This window comes from Dama dama, chromosome 9 (assembly GCF_033118175.1).
Source record: "Dama dama isolate Ldn47 chromosome 9, ASM3311817v1, whole genome shotgun sequence".
Taxonomy (NCBI): Eukaryota; Metazoa; Chordata; class Mammalia; order Artiodactyla; family Cervidae; genus Dama; species Dama dama.
The window spans coordinates 14,794,835-14,821,024 of NC_083689.1; the positions used below are offsets into that span (position 1 = coordinate 14,794,835).

At 45.9% G+C, this 26,190-nt stretch overlaps 1 protein-coding gene across 5 annotated transcripts; it reads right to left on the reverse strand.

Annotated features, from left to right (window-relative positions):
- Positions 1-492: 492 nt before the first annotated feature.
- Positions 493-23,102, reverse strand: CLEC17A (C-type lectin domain containing 17A). 5 transcript variants are annotated; one of them, XM_061150078.1, is made up of 12 exons: positions 22,983-23,102; positions 22,766-22,843; positions 19,799-19,831; positions 19,687-19,716; positions 19,541-19,582; positions 18,963-19,004; positions 17,561-17,698; positions 17,329-17,391; positions 15,059-15,154; positions 14,686-14,837; positions 8,052-8,161; positions 493-2,865 (listed from the first exon to the last, which is right to left on the reverse strand). In XM_061150078.1, the coding sequence occupies exons 1-12, from the start codon at positions 23,023-23,025 to the stop codon at positions 2,730-2,732; spliced, it is 963 nt and encodes a 320-aa protein (XP_061006061.1). In that variant the 5' UTR covers positions 23,026-23,102; the 3' UTR covers positions 493-2,729. The 5 variants fall into 5 exon arrangements, 4 of the variants coding, with proteins under 4 accessions (XP_061006061.1, XP_061006060.1, XP_061006062.1 ...); XM_061150077.1 differs by having other exon boundaries at positions 19,666-19,716; XR_009694046.1 differs by lacking the exon at positions 493-2,865 and having other exon boundaries at positions 8,142-8,161; positions 14,686-14,793; positions 19,666-19,716.
- Positions 23,103-26,190: the final 3,088 nt, after the last annotated feature.

The window sequence follows — 26,190 nt, forward strand, 5'->3', positions numbered from 1 at the left end:
ATTGGGTCACCCCAAATTCACTTGTTAAAGTCCCAATCCCCAACAGCTCAGAATGTTAAGACATTGGAGATAGTGTTCAAAGAGATAATCAAATTAAAAGAAGTCACCAGGGTGTGTTCTAATCCAGTATGACTGGGGTCATTAAAAGGAGAAGAGAAATTATAAAAGGAAAACCTCCTGAAGACACAGAAGACAGCCACAGTCCAGCCATGGAGAGAGGGCTCACCAGCAATCAACCAGGCCGACACCTTGATCTCAGACTTCCAGCCTCCAGAACTGCGGAACCTCCCTGGTGGTCCAGTGGTTAAGAATCCACCTTCCAATGCAGGAGACTCGGGTTCAATCCCTGGTCAGGGAACTAAGATCCCACACACCTCTGGGTTACTAAGTCTGACTGCAACTACTGAGCTTGCACACTCTAGAGCTAGTACATTGCAACAGGAGAGATGCCCACGTTCAGCAACGAAAGCCCAGTGCAGCCAAAGATTTTTAAAAATAAAAAGACATTTCTGTTGTTTAAGTCAGTTTATGACACTTTATTATGACAGTCCCAGCAAACTGACACAGTAGGCAAGGACCACACAGTGAACTGATTATTTTGAAAAGATCTAAAGTTGCAAGAGAGCTTCCCTGGTGACTCAGTGGGAAAGAATCCACCTGCCAATGCAGAAGTCTCGGGTTCAATCCCTGGATTGGGAAGATCCCCTGGAAAAGGAAATGGCAACCCACTCCAGTATTCTTGCCTGGGAAATCCCATGGACAGAGGAGCCTGGCAGGCTACAGTCCATGGGGTCACAAAGAGTCAGAGATGACTCAGCAACTAAACAACAACATTGCAAGAGCTAATGGAGAGAGTAGCATGGAAACATACATATTACTGTATGTAAAATACGCCAGTGGGAATTTGCTATATGATGCCGGAAACGCAAACCCAGTACTCTGCGACAACAGAGGGGTGGGATGAGGTAGGAGGTGGGAGGGAGGGCCAGGAGGGAGGGGACATATATATACTTATGGCTGATGCATGTTGATATATGGCAGAAACCAACACAATATTGTAAAGCAATTATCCTTCAATTAAAAATAAATAATTTTTTTAAAAAAAGAGCTAATAGTCCAAGAAAATCCATCCATAGTAAAATGAATTACTTCATCAAAGAGCTTCACAAACCACCTAAAGGCACAAGCAGGTAGGAAGATGTCTCCATTATTGTCCTGAGGATCTCACAAAGTCATGGCCTGGCCTAGGTGAGGAATTTTGACTTTCAGCTGGTCTCCCTTTCTAGAAGTTCCACGGCTCAAGTCTTGGCAGAGGTCTGATTCCACCACCTAGGTTGGGTAAACCTCACCCAGGACATGGAAACAGTTGCATGTCAGGAATCATTGCCCCACCTGCTTCCCAGAAGGAAATGTAAACCAGTCCAGTACTCTTGACTGGAGAATCCCATGGACAGGGGATTCGGGTGGGCTACAGTCCATGGGGTCGCAGAGTCAGACACGACTGAGCAGTGAGCATGGCATGGCTTCCCAGAAGTTGGTTCACATCAGGTAGGCAGTAAAGGGTCCGAGTCCCATCACATCATGATCATGGTCCAAAGGAGCCATAGGATTTTCAGTTCCAGCTCAAATAATGTCAGACTTGGAGCTCCTGGAGTCCATATGGTTTCCTAAGAGCCATGATCAGGGACCTGGTGAGTTCCCTCCAGACCCAGAACTGGGAGACCATTACTAAAACCTTATATCCCTCCTGCTCATCTACTCTGGACTGAGTTGTGTCCCACCAACGCCACAACCCCAAAAAACTTCCATGTTAAATCCCAAACCCCAGTGTGATGCTCTTAGGAGGTAGGGCCTTAGTGGTGATTAGGTCTTGGGGTGGAGCCTTCATGAAAGGGATTAGTGTCTTTATAAAAGGGACCCCAATATAATATGACAGCCCTTGTATGTGGAATCTAAGAAGAAACGATGCAAATGAACTTACTTACAGAACAGGAAGAGACTCACTGACTTAGAGAATGAACTTGAGGCTGCCCAGGGGAAGGATGCAGGGAAGGGATAGTTAGGGAGTTGGGGATGGACAAGTACACTCTGCTATGTTTAAAATGGATAACCAACAGGGACCTACTATAGAGCACAGGGAATCCTGCTCAGTGTTATGTGGCAGCCTGGATGGGAGGGGAGTTTGGGGAAGAATGGATACGTGTGTATGTATGGCTGAGTCCCTTCGCTGCTCACCTGAAACTATCACAACATTGTTAGTTGACTATACCCCAATACAAAATAAAAAGTCTTTAAAAAATAAAAATGGACCCCAGAGAGTTCTCATTCCTCCCAGCATGTGAGGACACAGTGAGAAGATGACATCCATGAACCAGGAAGCAGGTCATCACTAAACACTATATCTCTCTGAGCCTTGATCCTGGGCTTGTCAGCTTCCAAAACTTTGAGGGGAAAAAAACGTCTGTTATGTATAAGCCATCCAGGGTACAGTATTTGGTAACAGCAGCCTGAGCAGACTAACACACCATGCAACTGAACAAGCCCCAAGTCCTCACCCCAGAAGTGATCTGACTTGCACCCCAGGGAACTTGCTGCGTCCGGTGGTTCCATCCTGGGTGCTGCCAGTTCCCACTATTCATGTCAGTTCCAGAAGGGCGGGAGGTTCTCACCTCCAAGAGCCGAGGGGCATGGGGTACGGATGGACCTCCACCCAGCCTCAGCTCTGGGGTTCAACAGGAACACTTCCGCTCACAAATCCAATACGTAGTTTTGTCGCAGGAGAGGTCATTCCAGGTGCCACCCTTGTTCATGCTGGCACAGTTCTCATTATTATAGAGGTTGTTGGGTTCCTGTGGGTCCCAAAAGCTGGACAAAGGAGAAAGTGGATATAGGGTGAGGTGAATAAATGCAGCACAGAAGATTTTTCAAGGCAGTGAAACTGCAATTCTATACAATACTGTGATGGTAGGTGCATGACAATATGAGTTTGTCAAAACCCATAGAATTTTGGGAAGGTCCAATGGCTCAGCAGGTAAAGAATCCAGGAGCTGCAGGAGACGTGGGTTCGATCCCTGGGTCAGGAAAATCCCCTGGAGGAGGAATGGGCAACCCACTCCAGTATTCTTGCCTGAAAAATGCCATGGACAGAGGAGACTGGTGGGCTACAGTCCAAAGGGTTCCAAAGAGTCGGACACTACTAGCAAGCATAGATTTTTACAGCGCTAAGAGTGAACCTTAATCTGACCTATGGACTTAGTTCATAGTAATGTGCCTATATTGGTTCATCGATCGTAACACACGCACTATATTAATGCAAGATGTTAATACTGGGGGAAAATGTGTGCAGGAGAGAAGGGATGTGGGAAACAGTGCGCCGTACCTTCTGCTCAATTTTTCTAAAAAATAACATACTACTCAGCCACAAAAAGAATGAGATTTTGCCATTTGCAACAACATGGATAGACTTGGAGGATATTATGCTAAGTGAAGTAAGTCAGAGAAAGACAAATACTATATGATATCACTTACATGTGGAATCTGAAAAATACAACAAAATAGTGAATACGACAACAAAGAAGCAGACTCACAGAGGTAGAGAACAAACTAGAGGTTACCAGTGGGGAGAGGAGAGGGGGCGATATAGGGTTAGGGGAGAAAGTGGTGCAAAGTATTAGGTATAAAATAAAGCGCAAGGTCTTTGTTGGTAGCACAGGGACCTCTCCTCAATAGTCTGTAATAATCTAAATGAGAAAATAATTTGAAAAATAATAGGTATATGTATATGTGTAACTGAATCACTTTGTGATACACCTGGAAAGCAAATGTAAGGCAACTGTACTCTGATATAAAATAAAACCTATTGGGGACTTCCCAGGCAATCCAGTGGTTAAGACTTCACCTTCCAGTTCAGGGACTGTGGGTTTGATCCCTGGTCAGGAAGCTAAGATGCCACATGCCTCAGAGGCCAAAACACAAAACAGAAGCGATATTGTAACACGTTCAATAAAGACTTTAAAAATGATCCACACCAAAAAAATCTTTAAAATTAAATAAAAATTACTTTTTAAAGGTAAACAATTTTTAAAATAATAAAATTTAAAAATAAGCTATAAGGATATATTGTACAACATAGGGAATATATCCAATATTTTATAACGTTAATCATTGCAAATCACTATGTTGTACACCTGTGACATATAATACTGTTTATCAACTATACTTCCACTTAAAAATAATGATAAAAGGAAAAATAAAGTCTATTAATTTAAAAAAAAAGAATACTAGAAAAAAGAACAAGAAAAGCCTTCATGATTCAGGGCTCTTTCTTCCACCCAAATCACTCCTTCAGCCTTTCAGAATTACATGAAAATGTGTTGTCCCCACCACCCCAGCAGCTTGTCTGTGCTAACTCAGCCCCATCGCCCTGTTCAACAGAAATTCTGCAGGTTCCTGAATCAGCTTCCTGCATCTGGTCAGTTTCTGTTCTCTTCCAAAGAACATTTTTGTTAAACCACATCCCTCTCAACCTTCCAAGTAATATAGTGTTTTAGGTCATGTTCCTTTTTTTTTAATAGGGGTATAATTGCTTTGCCGTGTTGTGTTGTTTCTGCTGTACAATGAAGTCAATCGGTTATAAGTATACATATATCCCCTCCCTCTTGGAGCTTCCTCCCACCCCATCCCCCATCCCACTCACTCAGGTCATCACAGAGCATAGAGCTTCCTGTGCATTACAGCAAGTTCCCACTAGCTATCTGTTTCACACATGGTAGTGTATACATGTCATTTGTTTGGTTTATTAGTTTTGTTCTGCTTTTATCTCACAATTTGTTCCACTCCCCCCTCCCCAACGATCACCGTGTCCACAGAGCCAAATCTGGCAATTCAGGTGCATGGGATTTATTAAAGGGTGTTCTCAGGAGAGGGACACTGAGAGACGAAGGATGAGGCAGGGGATAGAATTGAGCAAGGATGTGAGTTTAGCCTGGTCTAGACTCAGCCTGAACCCACAGGGAGCTCTGGAATTTGAATAGCACAACAGAGTTTTTCCAACTTGAAACAAGGGGTCCAGGCAGCTCTTAACCTGTCATTGTCTGTGGCATGACTTCAATGGGAGTGGCGTAACCTCCTAGCTGAACAGGCTTCCATTCAGCTGAGGTCACCTCTCTGAAAAAAGCATAACTGTGAGCCTTTAGCAGCCAATGCCCCCTGCTGGGGGGTGCCTGCACCAGCCCCCAAAAGGGATCTGAGCTGAGGACCTGCAGGGACACACCGTCCCATGCCATCTCTATTTACAGAATTCTACCTCCCTCCAGGAATCTTTAATAAAAAAATAAAATCCCCAGACAAAACACTAATATCTCTAATATATAAAGAGTTCCTAGAAGTCAATAAGAAAAAGACCAAAACTCCAATATAAAAAACACACAAAAATCTTTCCATGTGCCACAAGGAAAGATCCCATGCGCCACAACTAAGACTCAACACAGACAAATAAATAAATATTTCTTAAAAATACACAAAAGAGATGACTAGATAATTCACAGAGAAGTTAATACATATGGCTATCAAATATACAAAAAGACACTCAACCTCAAGCATAACAGAAATGCATATTAATACTACATTGGCCTCTCAGTACCCTCTAATGACCTATGTGGGAAAAGAATCTTAAAAAGAGTGGATATATGTAAATGTATAACTGATTCGCTTAGCTGTACAGCAGAAATAACACAATATTGTAAATAAACTATACTCCAATAAAAATTAATTTTTAAAAATACTACATTAGTATTCCATTTTTCACCTACAATTAAAACAACAAAATTCCAAAAGTTTGATGAGTGTGTGGGGAAAAAAAACAAAAACAAATGTAAGTCAAGCTGGTGAGAGAATAAATTGGTATAATCATATGAGGGACAATTTGTTAATATTTACTCAAAATACAAATACAGACATGGCTATATTTATATTTTAAATAAACACAAATTTAATACACACAGTATAAATAAATACAAATTTTCCCTGGTGGCTCAGTGGTAAATAATCTGCCTGCCAGGGAAGGACACATGGGTTCGATCCCTGGTCTAGGAAGAGCCCACATGTTGGGGAGCAGCTAAGCCCGTGCAACCACGACTGCTGAGCCTGTGTTCTAGAGCCCAGGAACCGCAACTACTGAAGCCCTCACCCCCTACAGCCTGTGCTCCCAAACAAAAGAAGCCAGCACAGTAAGAAGCCGGCAGACTGCAACTAGAGAATAGCCCGCACTTGCCACAACTAGAGAAACCCCGCAGGCAGCCACAAAGACCCAGCACAGCCAAAAATGAATTTGCTAATTGGTTAAATTATTTTAATAAATAAAATTAAGTACAAATACACATTCTCCTTAAGAAGATAGAGCATGATGGCTGACAGCATGGACTTGGAAGCCAGGGTGCGTGGCCCTACCACCCGCCAACTGCCTGACCTCAGACGATCGCTTAACCCGTCTGTCCCTCTCTTTCCAGATCTTTAAGTGGAGAGGATAACACTGCTTTCCTTACAGAACTACTAAGAAAATTAAATAAATGAGTTGATACAAAGAATGCCTCCCCAAATGAGATCCTGCTCACTCTTTTGGCAAATCAAAATCATCCTCTTGGGACTTCTCCAGTGGTTAAGACTGAGCTTCCACTGCAGGGAGCACAGGTTTGGTCCCTGGTCAGGGAACTGAGACTCCAAATGCCGTGTGGCACAGCCAAAAATAAATAAATAAAAGATCTTTAAAAAGCATGCATCTTTAAAAAAAAAAATCTTCCTCTTCCTCTTGCCCAATAGCCATGGCATCTTTTCTCTCTTTTTTTCCCCTCAACCATTGGCTGAGGACTTGATATGTTTGAGCAGTTGTGCTAAAAGGCTGAGATGTTGTAAGGAGGAAAAAAAAAAAAGTGCAGGCACCAGAAACCCTATCAGAAAAAAAGCACCCTTGTGCTTCCCTTGTCCAGCTCTGCCTGGGATTTTTTGTGTATGTGTGTGTGTGATTGGTTGATGTGCTTTTGTTTATTGTTTTAATGTTTAATTTATTTTTTAATTGGAGGATAATTGCTTTACAATATTGTGTTGGTCTCTTTCATGCATCAGCATGAATAAGCCACAGGCATACATATGGCCCCTCCCTCTTGAACCTCTCTCCCACCTCCCGCCCCATCCCACCCCTCTAGGCTGTCACAGGGCACCAGGTCTGAGTTCCCTGCGTCATATAGCAAACTCCCACTGGCTACCCATTTTACATACAGTAATGTATATGTGTCCAAGCTACTCTCTCAATTCATCCCACCCTCTCCACCCCCACTGTGTCCTCAAGTTTGTTCCCTATGTCTGCATCTCCACTGCTGCCCCTGCAAATAGGTTCATCAGTTCCATCTCTCTAGGTTCCATATCTATGCATTAGTACATGATGTTTGGTTTCCTCTTTCTGACTTACTTCACTCGGTATAACAGACCCTGGGTTCGTCCACCTCCTTAGGACTGACTCAGAGGTGTTCTTTTTCATGGCTGAGTAATATTCCATTGTGTATATGGACCACAATCTTCAAAGTGAATCAGCTGTACATATACATATGCCCTCCCTTTTCTGATTTCTTTCCCAGTTAGGCCACCACAGAGCACCGAGTACCCTATACTAGGCAGGAGGTTCTCATTCGTTGTCTATGTTATACATAATATCAACAGTGTATATATGTCAGTCCCAATCTCCCAGTTCATCCTAGGACCCCTTTCCCCCTTGGCATCTGTACATTTGTTCTCTACATTTGTGTCTCTATTTCTGCTCTGTAAATAAGATCATCTATATTAATTTTTTTAGATTCCACATAAATGCGTTAACATATGGTATTTGTTTTTCTCTTTCTGACTTACTTCACTCTGTATGACAGTCACTAGGTCCATCCACATCTCTACAAATGACCCAATTTCATTCCTTTTTATTCAATCTGGGATTCTAAAGAATCTGCTTGTTTGGACTTCACAAAGACCTACGAGGAGGAGAGACCCAATAAGCCCTGGATACTTGCCTCAAAGTGACGGGTGACCCATCCAGCCACCTCCAGTCCCCTTCGACGTTTATGTCATTCAGCCCCAGCCAGTACACCCGTGGAGATCCATGAGCTTTGGCCACAAAGTCCTGCAAGTACAAACTTCATTCAGCCATCAGTTCTTCTACACACACCCTGCTTGTCTCACATATACTGAGGGCTTGTGAATGCCACCCCAGTACCCATCCCAAATCCCCAAGGCATACAGAACAAGATCAAAACCTTCCTCCCACTTGAGCACATGTGGCGGGAATAGTCATGCTGCTTTCTCGAAAAACCTATGAACCACTCTGTGCCTCAGTTTCCACCTCTGTAAAATGGGATAATTGTAACTACCTCCTCATAGAGTTATTGAGAGGATTGAATGAATTAATATGAGTAAAGAATTCAAAACAGTGTCTGACATGCAAATACTGTGACATCTTATTTTATGGAAGTATAGTAGATTTCCAATTTGCCTTGATTCATGGACCTAACATTTCAGGTTCCTATGCAATATTGCTCTTTATTGCATCAGACCTTGCTTCCATCACCAGTCACATCCACAAGTGGGTATTGTTTTTTCTTTGGCTCCATGAGAAACACTGGGCTGGATGAAGCACAAGCTGGAATCAAGATTGCTGGGAGAAATATCAATAACCTCAGATATGCAGATGACACCACCCTTATGGCAGAAAGTGAAGAAGAACTAAAAAGCCTCTTGATAAAAGTGAAAGACAGTGAAAAAGTTGGCTTAGAGCTCAACATTCAGAAAACTAAGATCATGGTATCTGGTCCCATCACTTCATGGCAAATAGATGGGGAAACAGTGGAAACAGTGGCTGACTTTATTTTTCTGGGCTCCAAAATCACTGCAGATGGTGATTGCAGCCATGAAATTAAAAGATGCTTACTCCTTGGAAGGAAAGTTATGACCAACCTAGACAGCATATTAAAAAGCAGAGACACTGCTTTGCCAACAAAGGTCCATCTAGTCAAGGCTATGGTTTTTCCAGTGGTCATGTATGGATGTGAGAGTTGGACTGTAAAGAAAGCTAAGCGCCAAAGAATTGATGCTTTTGAACTGTGACGTTGGAGAAGACTCTTGAGAGTCCCATGGACTGCAAGGAAATCCAACCAGTCCATCCTAAAGGAAATCAGTCCTGGGTGTTCATTGGAAGGACTGATGCTGAAGCTGAAACTCCAATCCTTTGGCCGCCTCATGTGAAGAGTTGACTCATTGGAAAAGACCCTGATGCTGGGAGGGATTGGGGGCAGGAGGAGAAGGGGACGACAGAGGATGGGATGGTTGGATGGCATCACCGACTCAATGGAGATGAGTTTGAGTAAACTCCGGGAGTTGGTGATGGACAGGGAGGCCTGGCGTGCTGCGATTCATGGGGTCGCAAAGAGTCAGACACGACTGAGCGACTGAACTGAACTGGACTGAGATTTCCAACGTTGCATTAGTTTCTCACAAAGTGAATCAACTATGTGTGTGCATATATCCCTTCCCTCTTAATTAGCCTCCAATTAAAATAAATAAGTTAATTTAAAAAAAAATCCCTTCCCTCTGGAGCCTCTCTCCCACCACCTCCATCCCACCCTCTAGGTCATCACAGAGCAATGAGCTGAGCCCCCTGCACTATACAGCAGTTTCCCACCAGTTATCTGTTTTACACACGGTGGTGGGTACATGTCAGTGCTACTTTCTCAATTCAATGCACCCTCTCCTCCCCACCCCAGGACCACTCTCCCCATGTCCATTCTCTATATCTGCGTCTCTATTCTTGCCCTGCAAATAGGTTTGTCACTACTATTTTTCTGTATTCCATACAGTACTGCAACATCTTAACATTTAACGGATAATTTAAGGAACATTCTAATAACAACAACTGATACCTTGGATTTCCTGGTACTTTCACACTCCCAACCCCTGCAGTCCTAAGCAACATCCAGGCAAAAAAGGAATTCATTGCTTCAGAAAAAGAACGCGGGGGAAGGGGAGAAATAGGAGATTCCCAGCTTTTGTATTTCCAACGCCCAGGCCTTTGGGAGGAAAGAAAGGACTTGGATCAAAGATGAGAAGAAAGTATCATGATTTAAAGCAACTCCTGGAGTTCCCTAATGGTACAGTGGGTAAGAACCTGCCTGCCAACCTAAAGAACACAGTTCGATCCCTGGTCCAGGAAGATCCCACCTGCCGCAGAGCAGCTAAAGCCCACGTGCCACAACTACTGAGTCTGCATGCTGCAACTACAGAAAACCACGCACCTAGAACCCGTGCTCCACAACAAGAGAAGCCACCGCAATGAGAAGCCCAAACATCACAACGAAGAGTGGCCCCTGCTCAATGAAACCAGAGAAACCCCACATGCTGCCATTTGTAGCACCACGGATGGGCCTAGAGAGTGTCATACTGAGTGAAGTCAGACAGCAAAGGAGAAATATCGTATGACATCTCTTATGCATGGACACTAGAAAGAATTGATACAAATGAACTTACAAAACAAGAGACTCACAGACTTAGAAAACAAACATGCTTGCCAAAGGGAAGCGATAGTTCAGGAGTTTGGGAAGGTCATGCACACACTGCTACATTTAAAATGGATAATCAACAAGGACCTATTGTGTAGCACATGGAACTCTACTCAATGTCATGTGCCAGCCTGGATGGAAGAGGGGTTTGGGGGAGAATGGATACATGTATATGTATGGCTGAGTCCTTTCACTGTTCCTTTCACCTGAAACTACCATGACATTGCTAATCGGTTATACCCCAATACAAAATAAAAAATTTAAAGTTTGAAATAAATCAATAAATTTTTTTGAAGAAAACCAGCATAGCCAAAAATAAATAAGTAAAAATTTAAAAATAAAGCAACTCCTCTCCAGGCAAACTGATCTGTGGTAAGGAAACCAGACGTAGTTTCCTGGGATGGGTGGGGGTGACTGGAAAGATGGCATGAGAGAACTCCCTGGGCTGTGGAAACATTCTAAATTTTGACTGGGTTGACAGTTACACAGATGCCTACATATGCCAAAACTCAGTGAATGTACACTTAAGATCTGTGCATTTTACTCTACGAAAATCATGTCTCACTCACTCAATCTTATTCAAGACCAAGATTCCCTAAAAGGTAAAGAGGAGAGATGGCAATGGGAAAGACGCCACAGAGATGTAGACGTGGTGGGTGCCGGGAAGAGGGCTCTGCATTTCGTTCTCTGGTAGAGCCTGAAGTGATGGCCAAAACCCCAGATGGATATGAAAATTCTAAAAAGTAGAGGGACTCTGGACCTTGTTTCTTGGGTAAAACCCCAGAGAAGTATCAGGAAATCAGAAAGAGCAAAGCGCTGCTCAGTCCATCAAATTAGCAAAGTGCCCTGAAGCTGAAACTCCAATACTTTGGCCACCTGATGTGAAGAGCCAGCTCGTTGAAAAAGCCCCTGATGCTGGGAAGGATTGAGGGCAGGGGGAGAAGGGGACGGCAGAGGATGAGATGGTTGGATGGCATCACCGACTCGATGGACATGAGTCTGAGTAAACTCTGGGAGATAGTGGAGGACAGAGGAGCCTGGCGTGCTGCAGTCCACGAGGTCACAAAGAGTCGACGTGACTTAGTGACTGGATAACAACAACAACTAGTACACAGTAGGTGTTCAAGAAATGTTGATTGAAATAATAAGTGAGCTACACAGGCTTCCCAGGTGGCTCAGCAGTAAAGAATCTACCTGCAAATGCAGGAAACACAGATTCAATCCCTGGGTCAAGAAGATCCCCTGGTAAAGGAAATGGCAACTCTCTCTAGTATTCTTGTCTGAAAAATCCCATAGACAAAGGAACCTGGTGGGCTACAATCCATGGGGTCACAAAAGAGTCGGACACGACTTAATGACTAGAGAAGTGAGCTACACACTTTGCACAGGTTATCTCATTTGATCTTCCTGGTGACTCACTGAAGCAAGGATTATTAACCCCATTTTACAAATGGGAAAATTGAGGCACAGAGCAGTTAAGTAATTTGTCCAGGATCATTCACCCAGTGGATGTCCCAGTGGATACCAGCTTAGAACAAAGATATTGAGGACCAGATATGCACTCCCCTCCAAGCCATCCCTATTCATAAGATAAACAGATGATCCCAACTGATTGAGATGAAATCTCCACCACCTTGGTATAACAGGAGCTCAAAAGAGGAAGGAAATGAGTTATTTAAAGCAAAGTTATATTTCTTAATTACCTGAGTTTAGTTGTTGTTTAGTTGGAATATGACTTACACCTGACCCATTCACATCATCTAATCTAATCTCAAAAAAAAAAACCTGTATTAACTACTCAATACAAATGATGCTATGAAACAGAAGGACTTTTTTAAAACAGAGAAGATACAGAGGGAAAAAATAAGATGGTAGCCTAAATCCAACCAAATCAATAATTACATTAAATATAAATGATCTTTTGCTGGGTCATATGGCAGTGTTTCCTTTTTTTCTCTTTTTTTTTAATATTTACTATTTTTATTTATTTATTTGGCTGTGCCGGATCACAGTTGTGGCATGTGGGAATCTCCAGTTGCAGCATGCGGGATTCAGTTCCCAGACCAGGGCTTGAACCCAGGCCCTCTGCGTTGATAGCATGCAGTCTTGGCCACTGTACCACCAGGAAAGTGAAAGTCGCTCAGTCATGTCTGACTCTTTGCGACCCCATGGACTATAGAGTCCGTGGAATTCTCCAGGCCAGAATACTGGAGTGGGTAGCCTTTCCCTTCTGCAGGGGATCTTCCCAACCCAGGGGTCGAACCCAGGTCTCCCTCATTGCAGTCAGATTCTTTACCAGCTGAGCCACCAGGGAAGCCCAAGAATACTGCAGTGGGTAGAAGTTCCCATATGGTAGTTTTATTCCTAGTGTTTTAAGGAATTGCCACGCGCGCGTGAATGCTCAGGCGTGTCCGACTCTTTGCGACCCCATGGACTGTAGCCTGCCAGGCTCCTCTGTCCATGGGATTTCCCAGGCAAGAATATTGGAGCAGGTTGCCATTTCCTACTCCAGAGGATCTTCCCGACCCAGGGATCAAACCCACGTCTCCTATGCCTCCTGCATTGGCAGGCGGATTTTTTTTTTTTAACCACTGAGCCACCTAGGAACTGCCATGCTGTTCTCCATAGTGGGTGTATCAGCTTACACTCGCAACAACATTGTAGATAAGTGGATAAAGACGATCTGGTACATATGTACAATGGAATACTACTCAGCCATAAAGAATGAATTTGAATCAGTTGCAGTGAGCTGGATGAACAAAGAGTGAAGTAAGTCAGAGAGAGAAAAACAAATATCATATATTAATGCATATATATGGACTCTAGAAAAATGGTACTGATGAACCTATCTGCAAGGAAGGAATGGAGACATAAATGTAGAGAAGGGACTGTGGACAGAGTTGGGGAAGCAAAGGGTAGGACAGATTGAGAAAGTAGCATTGACATATGTACACTATCACATGTAAGACAGTTAGAAGTTGTTGTATAACACAGGGAGCCCAACTTAGAGCTCTGTGACAACCAAGAGGGTTAGGATGCAAACGGGGAGCAAGGCTCAAGAGGGAGGGATATATGCATATAGTTATGACTGATTGGGCTTCCCTGATAGCTCAGTTGGTAAAGAATACACCTGCAATGCAGGAGACCTGGGTTCCATCCCTACAGAACCAACACAACATTGTAAAGCAATTATCTTCTAATTAACAAATTTTTTAAATCTGTAAATGATCTTATAATACCAATTAAAAGCCAGAGATTCTCAGATTGAATTAAAAAAAAAAAAGACCCCACTATATGCTGTCAACAAGAAAACTTAAAATAATGACACAGGTTAAAATTAAAAGGATGGGGAAAAATAAACCCGGCAAACACTAATAATCAAATAGTGCTCTGAGTTTTATGGTCAAGAACAAAACTAGCTTCCTGGGCTCAACCCCCAGCTCTGACATTTACTAGTTGTAACAAGCAAGCTGCTTGAGTGAAATAAGCCTCAGCTTTGTCCTCTGTGAAATGCTGATATGTAATGATGTTCACCGTGTACAAATGGTCTTTTCACATAGCTTTGGTAGTATTAAGTCATTAAAGTTACCTACACTTATTTCAATTCTGCTAGTACATACACACAGATGAAACTGTCTTTTTCTATCACTTTAAAACATAACAGTGCCCATGTGACTTTCTTTGTGATGCATGCAGGTAGAAATTTTGCCTCAAACACTTCCACCATTGAGCTACAGGGACTGGCTGTTATTTTAGCATAACATAACCTCTCCTGACTCTCACCTAATTTATAGGGCTGTTGTTAGAATTATGTTAATGCGTGTAAGATATCTGGAATACAGCCTAGAGAATAGAAAGTGCTACCAAAGAGATAGCCATTATTATACCTCCATGTTAGAGAGGAAACTGAGACTCAGATTGGATAAATCAACACAATCAGGATTTGAACTCAAGCAGTAACCTCAATATTAAAAGTTCTAGTGACTCAAAAACAATTCCAGTTTCTCTACATTCAGGCCAGGGAAGGATGTGTAAATCCTAGGAGAGAGGCAGGCTGGCCCTGCTGGTTCTCAGGGATGTGGAAGGGACAGCTCACCTGTTCATCAGAGTTACTGATGATGACCAAGTGAGAGTAATTCTCCTGGCAGAACGTCCGGGCTTCATCCCATGTCTTGGTGCTTGGAGAGAAGTAGTAACACTTACCCTGAAAAGGGAGCCAGCCTTCAGGGCAGGTGACCCTGGTACAGTCTGGGGACAGGATAGGATTCTGTCAGAGTGGCCCCAGAACCACAGTAATGTACATGGTATGCCATGTACAGGTGTTCAGGCTGTGCACTGCTCAACTCTAGCGGGGGTTGGGAGGGAACCAATCACATAGATTGCACTGAGAATCACTCCCAATGATTTGCGCTCTGTACTGGCTCCACGATGCCCCCCCAACTCAGGGTAGTTCCCCAAGTCCCACTTACCTAATAAGCCCCGAAGTTCCAGCAGGGACTGGTTGGTGTCAGCTCTTATGCGCTCAAGGTCCTTCTTCAGGCCAGCTAACCCCACCATGCCGGTCACTGTCAGCAGGAATGGGCTGAACAGTTAGAGACCCAAACCCCCATCTACCCACCTACCAATCACTGACTGCAGACACACCAGGCAGAGGCAGGAGCTGTGTTCCCCACCACACCCATGTCCCAGTGGGTGATACTGAAACTCAGAAAGCAACATGGTCAGGGCCCAAGAGGAGTCCTAGAGTTACTCAGAGGAGAGATTAATCCCTGAAGCTTGAGGAAGAGTAGAGATGGTGGGCTTCCTGGAGGAGGCAGGTTTTAAAGGGAAATGGTGGTTCTGTATTAGTGAGGAGGCTCAATAGTCAGGGGCCACCTTGGAAGCAAAGATCCAGAGGCAAGCATGTTGGGAAAGGCTAGTGCAGTAAAAGTCAAGGAGAATCTCACAGGAGCTTGAGCTCCAAGTGGGATGAGGTCTGACGTTTGGGTCCTTGAATGCCAAGCCAAAAGTTTTGTATTGGACTCTGGGCAGTGAGAAGCTAATGGTTTCTGAGTGTAAGACTGGGTTGGTCTGAAGTGTGGGGTGAGGGAGTATGGAATGGAGCAATATTCAGATATCACCAATCATAGTGAAGGCCTCTTCTACAACTAATGTGTTCCCACTACTCTCACACAAATCTGCCCTCTTGGGTGGCTCAGACGGTAAAGCATCTGCCTACAATGCAGGAGACCTGGGTTCAACCCCTGGGTCAGGAAGATCCTCTGGAGAAGGAAATGGCAACCCACTCCAGCACTCTTGCCTGGAAAATCCCATGAACAGAGGAGTGTGGTAGGCTACAGTCCATGGGGTTGCAAAGTGTCAGACAAGACTGAGCGACTTCACTTTCACTTTTCAATACTCCCCAGGGTCATCAACAGATGACACTTCAATTAGACAAAATAGAAATATTAGATAAATAACTCAATAGATAGATAGGTAGATAGATGATATATAGATGATTGATAAATAGATAATAGATTATTGATGAGGAAATAGATAATCGAAGATAGATAACTAGATAGATAGATGATAGATGATTGACAAATAGATAATAGTAGATAGATAGATAACATATATGTTATCCTTGACATTCTTTCCTCTCACCCATCACCATTCCCACTCACCCATCCCCAGGGTCAGTCAATTTTACCTCCTAAACCTTTCTACTCTACCTACTTCTCTGCAACCCCAGAGCCACAACCCTCAGTGAAGCAACCATCCTCTCTCAACTACCCATCCTCCTCCCTTGTACTTAAATGTTGCCTCCTACCACAGGGCCTCTGCACATGCCTGAGATTCTCAACTCCTTACCTAGCTAATTCCACATTTCCTGAGTCTAACAAATTCACTGCATTCCCTGCCCTCATCGACCACAAGGTTCCTGATGAAGCAGACAGTTCATCACATAACTAACTTATGATAAATGTCATGAAACAGAAATTCAAGAGGCACGGAGAGACCATAACAGGGTCTGAGCCTCAACTGGAGGTGTGGAAAGGCTGCCCTCGCTATGGTAAGTTAAAGAGGGCTGCAAATTCTTTGTCCTTCCCCCAAGGAGTGGCAGGATTACCTACCCTCCTTCTGAATCTAGGCTGGTCCGATGACTAGTTTTGACCAACAGAGTGCAGTGAACTTGTGGCTGTGTCATTCTGAAGCTGAGCCCTAACACCACCATGCTGTGAGGAAGCTCAAGTTACGCATGTGGAGAGAGGAGCACCCAGGCACCAGCCATGTGAGTGAAGCTTTCTGGAACCTTCCAGCCCAGCCCAGCTACCCAATGACCCCAGCTCACCCCACAAAGAGTGGATGTACCATGCTGAGCTGTTCTGAATTCCTGCCCTGTAGATTTGCTGAGACAATAAGTGACAACGCTGGGAGGAAATAAAAGCCATGTTTCTTCACAATCACCCCCCCAGAAAAATGACCACATTTCCAGCGCTCGACAACCACAGTGACTCTTGGCCACCATATTGGAAAACAGTGGAGGTCTAGATACACGCATGTATACCCGTGCGCGCGCACACACACTCGATAGGGACAGGGACTCTGCTGTGCTCACCCTCCTAAGCACCCAGCCCCCACCCTGGCACCTAGCACAGTGCCTGGCAAACATGGTTGGGGTTGGGGTTGGTGATGAAGCTGGATTTGCCAATCATGTTGGTGCTCAGCATGGCTAGAAGGGATGATTAACACCACTCACCATTCGCTCGCCATGCCATATGCTGGAAGGTCAACATCCTCAGTTCTTCCACCACCTCCTGGTCTATGAGAAGGAGTCCAACGTGAGCCCAAGCCCTCCCATTTGTTGTTGTTGTTCTTGTTTAATCACTAAGTCGTGTCCGACTCTTCTGCAACCCCATGGACTGTGGCCCCCAAGGCCTCCCATACCCCTTGCCCAGTTTCTCTGCATGCCCCTTTCTCGCTTTACTCACACTTGATCAGAGTCACAACCAGACTGGTGCAGCCCATGAGCAGTGACACCACCACCAGCAGACACAGGTACACCAACAGTCTCTCCTGGTAACACATAAGACCTCCGAACTTCTGACTGATCCAGGGCACTGGAGTTGCTGGGGGGGTGGAGATGGGGACAGAGACACTGACACTGGTGCTTCAGACAGGGAGGAAAGGACCCCTGAGCTTTTCTCCAAGAGTGGGGATGGAGTGGAGGGGTGCAAAGGATTAAGGTCGTGACTGGATCATCAGGTGGGGTCAGCAAGAGAATGCCAAACAGAGCAAACCCTGAAGAAGCCCAGAATGATTGTGGACTACATCCTGTGTGCCCAGCATCCTGTCACACCCTTATAATCTTCTTGAATCCTCACCCTTATGACATAGGTTTAATTGTTCCCATTTTGCACATAAGTAAACTGCAGGCGTAGAGAGGTTGTGCATAACCTGGACCCAGTTCTTCTCTTTTTTATCCTTTTTTTTTAAATTGGGTATAACTGCTTTACAATATTGTGTTAGTTTTTGCTGTACAATGAAGTGAATCAGCTATATACATATATCAGTATATATACAGTGTATACATATATATACTATATAGAGAGTATATATATATATATCCCCTCTCTTGAGCCTCCCCCCCCCCATCCCCACCCCACTAGGTCATCACAGAGCACCAGGCTGAGCTCCCTCTGCTATACAGCCCTTCCCACTAGCTGTCTACTTTTATACAGGGTGGTGTATACATTCCAATGCCACTCTCTCAATTCATCCCACCCTCTCCTTCCTCCACTGTGTCCACATGTCCATTTTCTACGCCTGCGTCTTTATTCCTGCCCTGCATATATCTGTACCATTTTTCTAGATTCCATGTATATGTATTAATATGCAGTATCTGTCCTTCTCTTTCTGACTTACTTCACTCTGTATGACAGACCCTAGCTCCATCCACATCCCTACAGATGACCCAATTTCATTCCTTTTTATGTCTGAGTAATATTCCATGATATATAGGTACCACACCTGCAGTATCCATTCACCTGTCAATGGACATTTAGGTTGCTTCCATGTCCTGGCTATCATAAATAGTACCCAGCTCTTCTCTTTAACATTTAGGATGTATCGTCTTTTATGCTCCAGCAGCCCCCCACCCAAGTTGCTCCCCAGGGGCCCAAACTATGGACACTTGCATCCCCTAACTTACATGCAAACGGGAGGTAGGGCTTGAGGAGTACCTGGTAGACATCCTGGGTCCCTAGGGGTCTGGTCTAGACTCAAAAAGGAGGAGCTTGGAAAGGAAATGTTTCTCTCCCAGGGCCTAACTCCAGAGCTTACACACACTGGTCACCATGGGAGGGGAGACAGAAGCACACCCAAAGGACTTACTGGCTACAGGTGACTGGGATGGAAGATGCATCAGATCAGTGCCTGGGAGAAAGGCAAGAGAAGTTTATTCAGAAGTCACTGAAAGACTTTGTCTTCCAAGATTAACAACCTCCCCCAAGCCCTCTGATTTGTTCTCTGATCAGAATTGGGGAATGGAGGGGACTTCCCTGGTGGCACAGTGGATGAGAATCCAGCTGCCAGTGCAGGGGACATGGGTTCTATCCCTCGTCCGAGAAGATCCCACATGCCTTGGAGCAAGTAAGCCCATGCACCACAACTACTGGGCCCGTGCTCTAGAGCCCAGGAACCACAGCTGTTGAGCCCAAGTGTGCCAACTCCTGAAGCCCAGGCTCCGCAACAAGGGAAGCCCACCCATCTCAACTGGAGAGTAGCGTCCGCTCGCCGCAACTAGAGAAGAGCCTGGGCAGCAAAGAAGACCCAGCTGAAAGACTTTGTCTTCCAGGATCAACAGCCTCCCCCCAAGCCCTCTGATCTGTTCTCTGGTCAGAATTGGGGACTGGAATAAGGACTTCCAAGTGCCCCTCTAGGATATCGTAATGGGTATCCCTACAGCTCACCCAGCTGAGGTGTCAAGCTGGTGACCGGGGTGACATTCAGGCCTGGAAGGGATCAGAAAGACAGAAGTCAGGCACAGCAGGACCTCAGCCAAGGGAACAGGATGCTCCCGGCCCTGGATCCTCACCCGTGTTCTTCGGGAGCTTACAGGGAAGTGGGGGCCTCTCCGATTTCTTTCCTGAGGAGGGAGGAACGGTTGCTCAGGCTCAGAGCAGGACCAAGCCAGCGCTGGGTCTCTGATACCCCCAGCCCCAGCTCACCTGCCCTGGGAGGTCTTGGTGGAGCCATCCAACCTGGGGAAGAGAAGCTCAGAGTCAGGGCTGGTCCAAGGATGGGACTGGGGTGGAAGCCAGTGATGGAAACAGGGTTGACATTGCAGGGGAGGCTTAGGGATGGGGTTGTGCATGAGAATGGAACTGGACTTAGGGATGGGGACAGGGTTAAGATCCAGTGACCAGGGACTTCCGTGGTGGTCCTCCCAATGCAGGGGGCCTGGGTTCAATTCCTGGTCAGGGAACTAGATCCCATAAAAGAAAGAAAAAAGTGAAAGTGTTAGTAGATCAGTCGTGTCCGACTCTGAGACCCCATGGACTGTAGCCCGCCAGGCTCCTCTGTCCATGGAATTCTCCAGGCAAGAATACCGGAGTGGGTAGCCATTTCCTTCTCCAGGGGATCTTCCGGACCAAGGGATTGAACTCGAGTCTCCTACATTTTGAGGGCGAATTCTTTTCTGTCTGAGGCACCAGGGAAGCCCACAAAGATTCGGCTTGCTGAAACTAAAGAAAGATCCCCTGTGCCACCATTGAGACCTGGTGCAGCCAAAAAAAGAGAAAAATATACAATGACCAGCCTCCTGAATTACCAGGACTTTCCTAATTTTAAAGCTGGAAGTCTCAGATTCCAGGAAATCTTTCATCCCTGGATAAACTGGGACTGTTGATTACTCTAAGTTAAAGACACAAGTGAGGTTGAATATGGGAAAGAGTGAGGTTAAGGTTGGGGGACTTCCTTGGTGGTCCAACAGCTAAGACTCCATGCTCCCATTGCAGGGGGTCTAGGTTCAATCCCTGGTCTGGGAACTAGGTCCCACATGCCACAGCTAAATGAAACTGTTAAGATTCCATGTGCTAAAACTAAGTTCTGTTGCAGTCAGATAAGTAAACATTTTTTTTTTAAGGTTAGGGGACTTCCCTGGAGGTCCAGTGGTTGAGAATCCGCCTTCCAATGCAGGGGATACAGGTTAGATTCCTGGTAGGGAAACTGAGATCACACATGGGGCAGCTAAGCCCACAAACTCTAGAGCCTGAGCACCACAAGGAAGAAACCCCTATGCCTCAACTAAGACCCGACTTGGCCAAATAAATTAATTTAAAAAAAAAAAGGTTAGGGTTGATATAAGGGTTTGGATTGCAGTGAGGATGGGGCTGAAAGAAGGCTCATGGGAGTAGGGTGATGATTCAGGATGTGGTTGGGGGGGTGACGATTCAGGATGTGGTTGGGGGGAAGAATGTGGTTGTAGCTACATTTGGGGACGGGGGAGAAGCTGAGGCTGGTTTGTAGTTGTGTAGGGCTTGGTGATGGCTTTGGATCTGGACATAGAGATGGGATGGAGCCAGGCCTGAATTTGGAGATGAGGGGGTCTGAATCTGGGGAAGAGGTGACCTTGAAGACAGGGATGGGGGACCTCTCTGGCAGTCCATTGACTGAGATTCTGCACTTCCACTGCAGGGATGAGGGTTCGATCCCTGGTCAGGGAACTAAGACCCCCTAGGCCACGTGGCACAGCCAAAACAAATAAATGCGATTTTTTTTATTTAAAAAAAAAGACAGGAATGGGGTGGGGGGCATGGAGTTGGGCTTGGGGATCATGTTGGGACCAGGTTGGAGTTGAAGATGGACAATAAAAGAGCCAAGCCCAGGGCACCTCCTAACTCCTACCGAGCCCCATGGTGCTCTGGGACCTCCCAGACTGACTCCACTCTAGACTCATAAGTGGGGGATGTGGATCCACCTGGAATGCCAGCCCCCCACCCCGACCCTGTCCAACGACATTCAGGGGCCCTGGTGGGAGTTGATTCAGGGAAACCTCAAAGCCTCCACTTTTCTTTCTTTTTTTTTTTTTTGGCTGCATCACAAAGCCTTCAGGGCTTCCCTGGTGGCTCAGTGGTAAAGAATCCAACTGCCAATGCAGGAGATGCAGGTTCAGTCCCTGAGTTGGGAAGATACCATAGAGAAGGAAATGGCAACCCTCTTCAGTATTCGTGCCTGGGAAAACACATGGACAGACGAGCCTGGCAGGCTACAGTCTGTGGGGTTGCAGAGTCAGACACGACTGACCACACATACACATAGCTTTCAGGATCTTGGTTTCCCAACCAGGAACTGAACCCCGGCCGTGGCAGTGAAAGCACCAAGTCCTAACCACCAGACCACCAGGGAATCCCTAAAGCCTCCACGTTTATATACCCTTATCCGACTCTTATTGAGTCCCCAGCCAGGCGTGGATCATTCAAGTCTAATTTGGGTCCTGGGTGCGAATGCAAAGAGGTTGAGGAAATACTGGTCCCTGAACAGCTTCTAAAAGCCTGGCACTCATGTCTCAGGGCTTTGCATCCACCAGTTCTTTTGGGAGCTCCTTTCCTTAACAAACTCCTATTCACTCCTCAAGTCTCACTCCAGTGACCCTCGTCTGACCCCCAGTTCTCCCACTAATGCAGGCAGAGCCCTCAATTACCCTCAGGATTTCCCCAATTTCCTACTCCTTCCCCTCTCTGACTTGCTCACCCAAGACTGTGCACAGAACTGAGTGTGTGTGTGTGTGTAGGTTGCTCAGTCACGTCTGACTCTCAGCAACCCCATGGACTGTAGCCCACCAGGCTCCTCTGTCCATGGAATTCTCCAGGCAAGAGTACTGGAGTGGGCTGCCATTCCCTTCTTCAGGGGATCTTTGTGGCCCAGGGATAGAACCCAGGTCTCCCACATTGCAGGCAGATTCTTTACCCTGTGAGCCACCAGGGAAGCCCGTGTACACACATCTGCCTCCCCCGTCAGACTGAGAGACCCTCAAGAGGGAGGCATGGGTGCTCCCTCCATTATGGTGCCCAGCATGAGCAGGCTGACCGTGTGTGTCTGCTGTGCCCAGCTAATTCCCCCCGGGGAGTCTGCTCCCCACCCTTCATCCCTCAGGCTGCACATCTCTTCACCTGGCCTCAGAGAGGTCCTCTTACCTGGCTTGGGAGGAAGGTCCTTGTAGGGTGGCGTCATGTTCTCATAGTCGTCATCATCATCCTCTTCCATGGACCCTTCTAGAGGGAAGGCAAGTGAGAGCCCAGCCCACCCTCTCCTCTGTCCCTCACACCCTGGTCTCCAGCCCCAAGGTGGGAACACTGCAACCTGGGTCCCTACAACCCCTGGCCCCCAGCCCACGCCTGGCCAGGGCCGTACCCGGCAGGTCCCGGCACCCAGCATTGGTATACAGGGCGCACATGGGTGCAGTTAATTCCAGGAGCCTGAGGAGGGGCAGGCAGAGCCTGCCAGCTTCCACTGCTTGTGTCCCCAGCTCAGGTGTCTGGGGCTTTTCTCAGTTCCTTTTTTCTTTTTCTTTAATAATCAAGAACATGCAAATCCTTCTGGAGGGCAACACCCCAGACCACACACACACACACACACACACACACACACATTTCCCCCCAGTTTGAATTCATGCATAGTTAACAATGACAACAGCCCCTGCATCTGACTTCCCACCGAGACCAAGCCCTGGGTGAAAAAGATGGAGCAGCTCCTGTCTTCAAGGAACCATCAGTTGAGACAGGAAAGATGATACACCTGTAAAGAAATACAGAAATAAGTGATACAGTTTGGTTTTTCATTTTATTTCCAGTAGCAACAAAGTATTATTTTAAAATAAGATAAAATAGGGTAAAGGGATGGGATGGGGGCTAATGTAGAGAGGTGATCAGGGAAGGCCTCCTGGAAGCAGTGACATTTGCAACAAGATGTTAAAGTGATCGGTGCTAAGTACTCCCACATTCCACAGTGAAGTTCTAGGCTCCCTAGAGCTACATAAGACATAACCCCCAAAACTTCATGACTGGGCTTCCCTGGTGACTCAGTGGAATCCACCTGCCAATGCAGGAGACACGGGTTCGATCCCTGGTCCGAGAAGATCCTACATGATGTGGAGCAACTAAGCCCATGCACCACAATTCTTGAGCCTGCATGCCCTAGAGCCCATGCTCCACAACAAGAGAAACCCTTGAACAGCAACTAGCGTACCCCCCATTTGCCGCAACTAGAAGAAAGCCCAGCACAGCAATGAAGACCCAACACAGCCAAAAATAAATAAAAAAATTTTTAAGCAAAAAAGAAAATAAAAGATGTCCCCACCAAAGCCTCAGACACTCAGTGGTCCTCCTGACCCCTTGGTCTCAGTCACATGAAACAATTTTGAACTTCTGACCTCCAGAACTATAAAAGAATTCATTTTCATTGTTTTAAACCACTACATTTGTGATGATTTGTTTCAGTAAGCATTGCATATTACATACCCCAGAGGGCAAGACCCCAATTCCTCTTTTGAGGGGCTTTCCACTAAAAGTGAAAGGAAATGCAACTCAGATTGGCTTAAACAATAAGGAAACCCCGTCAGTCACATCCTTGTACATGTTAGAATATCGGGCTGGGTAGTTTTTAATAGAGATTCAGAACAAGAGTGGCTTAAAAGAGATGGAATTTACTTCTCACCTCACGGTCTCAGAATAAGCAATTCAGTCTCCGCCACTGGAAACTCTTCACCAGCACATGCACAGGGGGCTGGCCCCAGCCCTACTTGAGGTGGGAGGGTGGCAGCTGACCAGCCCCCCTCTCCAGAGAAAGCTCACCCCAGGGGCTGGAGTTTCCCCGGGTGCCATGATGTCACACACAGAACCTCTCCCATCTACCTGAGGTGTAGCTGTGCTGTTCCCATTCTACGGATGGGGAAATGGAGGCTCACCTGAGAGCCTGTCTGCCCAGCACATACCCACTGAGCAACGAGTATCAGATTCCAGATGGATATGGGGGGTCAGGGTGGAGGTGTGAGGAAGGGATGGGCTGGAGGCACCAGCCCAGAGGATGGAGAGAATCTCTGGCCGTCAAGAGCATCCTTTAAGGTGTGTGAGCCTGGGGAAGGTAGACAGGCTGAAGGCTGGGTGGTCTCACTATGCGAGGGTGATCTCCACGCAGCCAAGGTCCTGCCTGGAGACCTGACGCACAGTAGGTATGCAGGAACTGGTCGTGAAATCCAGTCCCATCAACTGGGTATAACATAAAGCCATGGGCCCAGGCTGACCCAGCTCTGTCTCTCCTGCTGTGTGACTTCAGGCGAGTAGAACAACATCTCTGAGCAAAGGTCTCCTTATATGTCCAGGGGAAATTGGGAACATTTATCCATTCAACAACATTTATCCATTCATTTATCCATTCAACAGATGTGTACTGACCCCCTACTACATGTTAGGCTCTGCTCTGGGAACTAGGGTTGGTGAACAACAATAGCAACAGAAATCCCTACCCATGGGAGTAATTGTTCTTCAGTTGCTAAGTTATGTCTGACTCTCTGCGACCCCATGGACTGCAGGACGCCAGGCTTCCCTGTCCTTCTCTAGCTCCCAGAGTTTGCTCAATCTCAAGTCAATTGAGTTGGCAAATGTAGGGCAAGGGAGTTAGAGAAGGCGAGGTTCAGAAAAAGAACGAGACCGGCACTTTACAGAAACAGATCACCTTTAACAAGGAGAGAAGGGGCAGCAGTCAGATTAGCCAGCTGCTTCACTAACCCAAAAGAAAAGAGTAAGTATATATAGGCATATATGTGGAAAGCTACTGTCTTAAGGGATCCTGTCCTTCTCCAAGGTTATTTGGATAGTTATCTCTTAAAGGGCTGGGGCAAGGAATTCTGGACACCGGCCAGAGGCTGGACTGGCTGGGAGCTGGGCGTAATCAACCTTAATATCCTTTTTTTTTCCCCTTTGGTGAGAGGGTTCTTTGTTTTGCATAGAATGGTGGGGAGGACCTGGAGGGGAGTTTTAGCTCCAGGCTATTTTGAGCCGTGTAACTTTCCTTCACCATCCAACCAACCCATCCTCTGCCACCCCCTTCTCTTCCTGCCTTCAATCTTTCCCAGCATGTCAGTGAGTCAGCTGACATGACTCATGCCGGGAGTCATAAATCAATGAGTCAGCTCTTCGAATCAGGTGGCCCAAGTATTGCAGTTTCAGCTTCAGCATCAGTCCTTCCAATGAATATTCAGGGTTGACTTCCTTTGGGACTGACTGGTTTGATCTTGCTGTCCAAGGGACTCTCAAGAGTCTTGGGAGTAGAGATAATGAATGAAATAAATTAATAAGATATCTTGTATCGAGAACAAACTAGTGGTTACCAGCAGGGAGGGGGAAGAGAAGAGGGTCAAGACAGGGGTAGAGGATTAAGAGATAGAAACTACTATGAATAAAATAAATAAGCAACAAGCACATATTGTACAGCATTGGGAAATACAGCCAGTATTTTGTAAATTTTTTTTTTTTTTTGGCTGCACTGAATCTTTGTTGTTGCTTGAACTTTTCTCTAATTACAGCGAGCATGGGCTATTCTTCCTTATGGTACACAGGCTTCT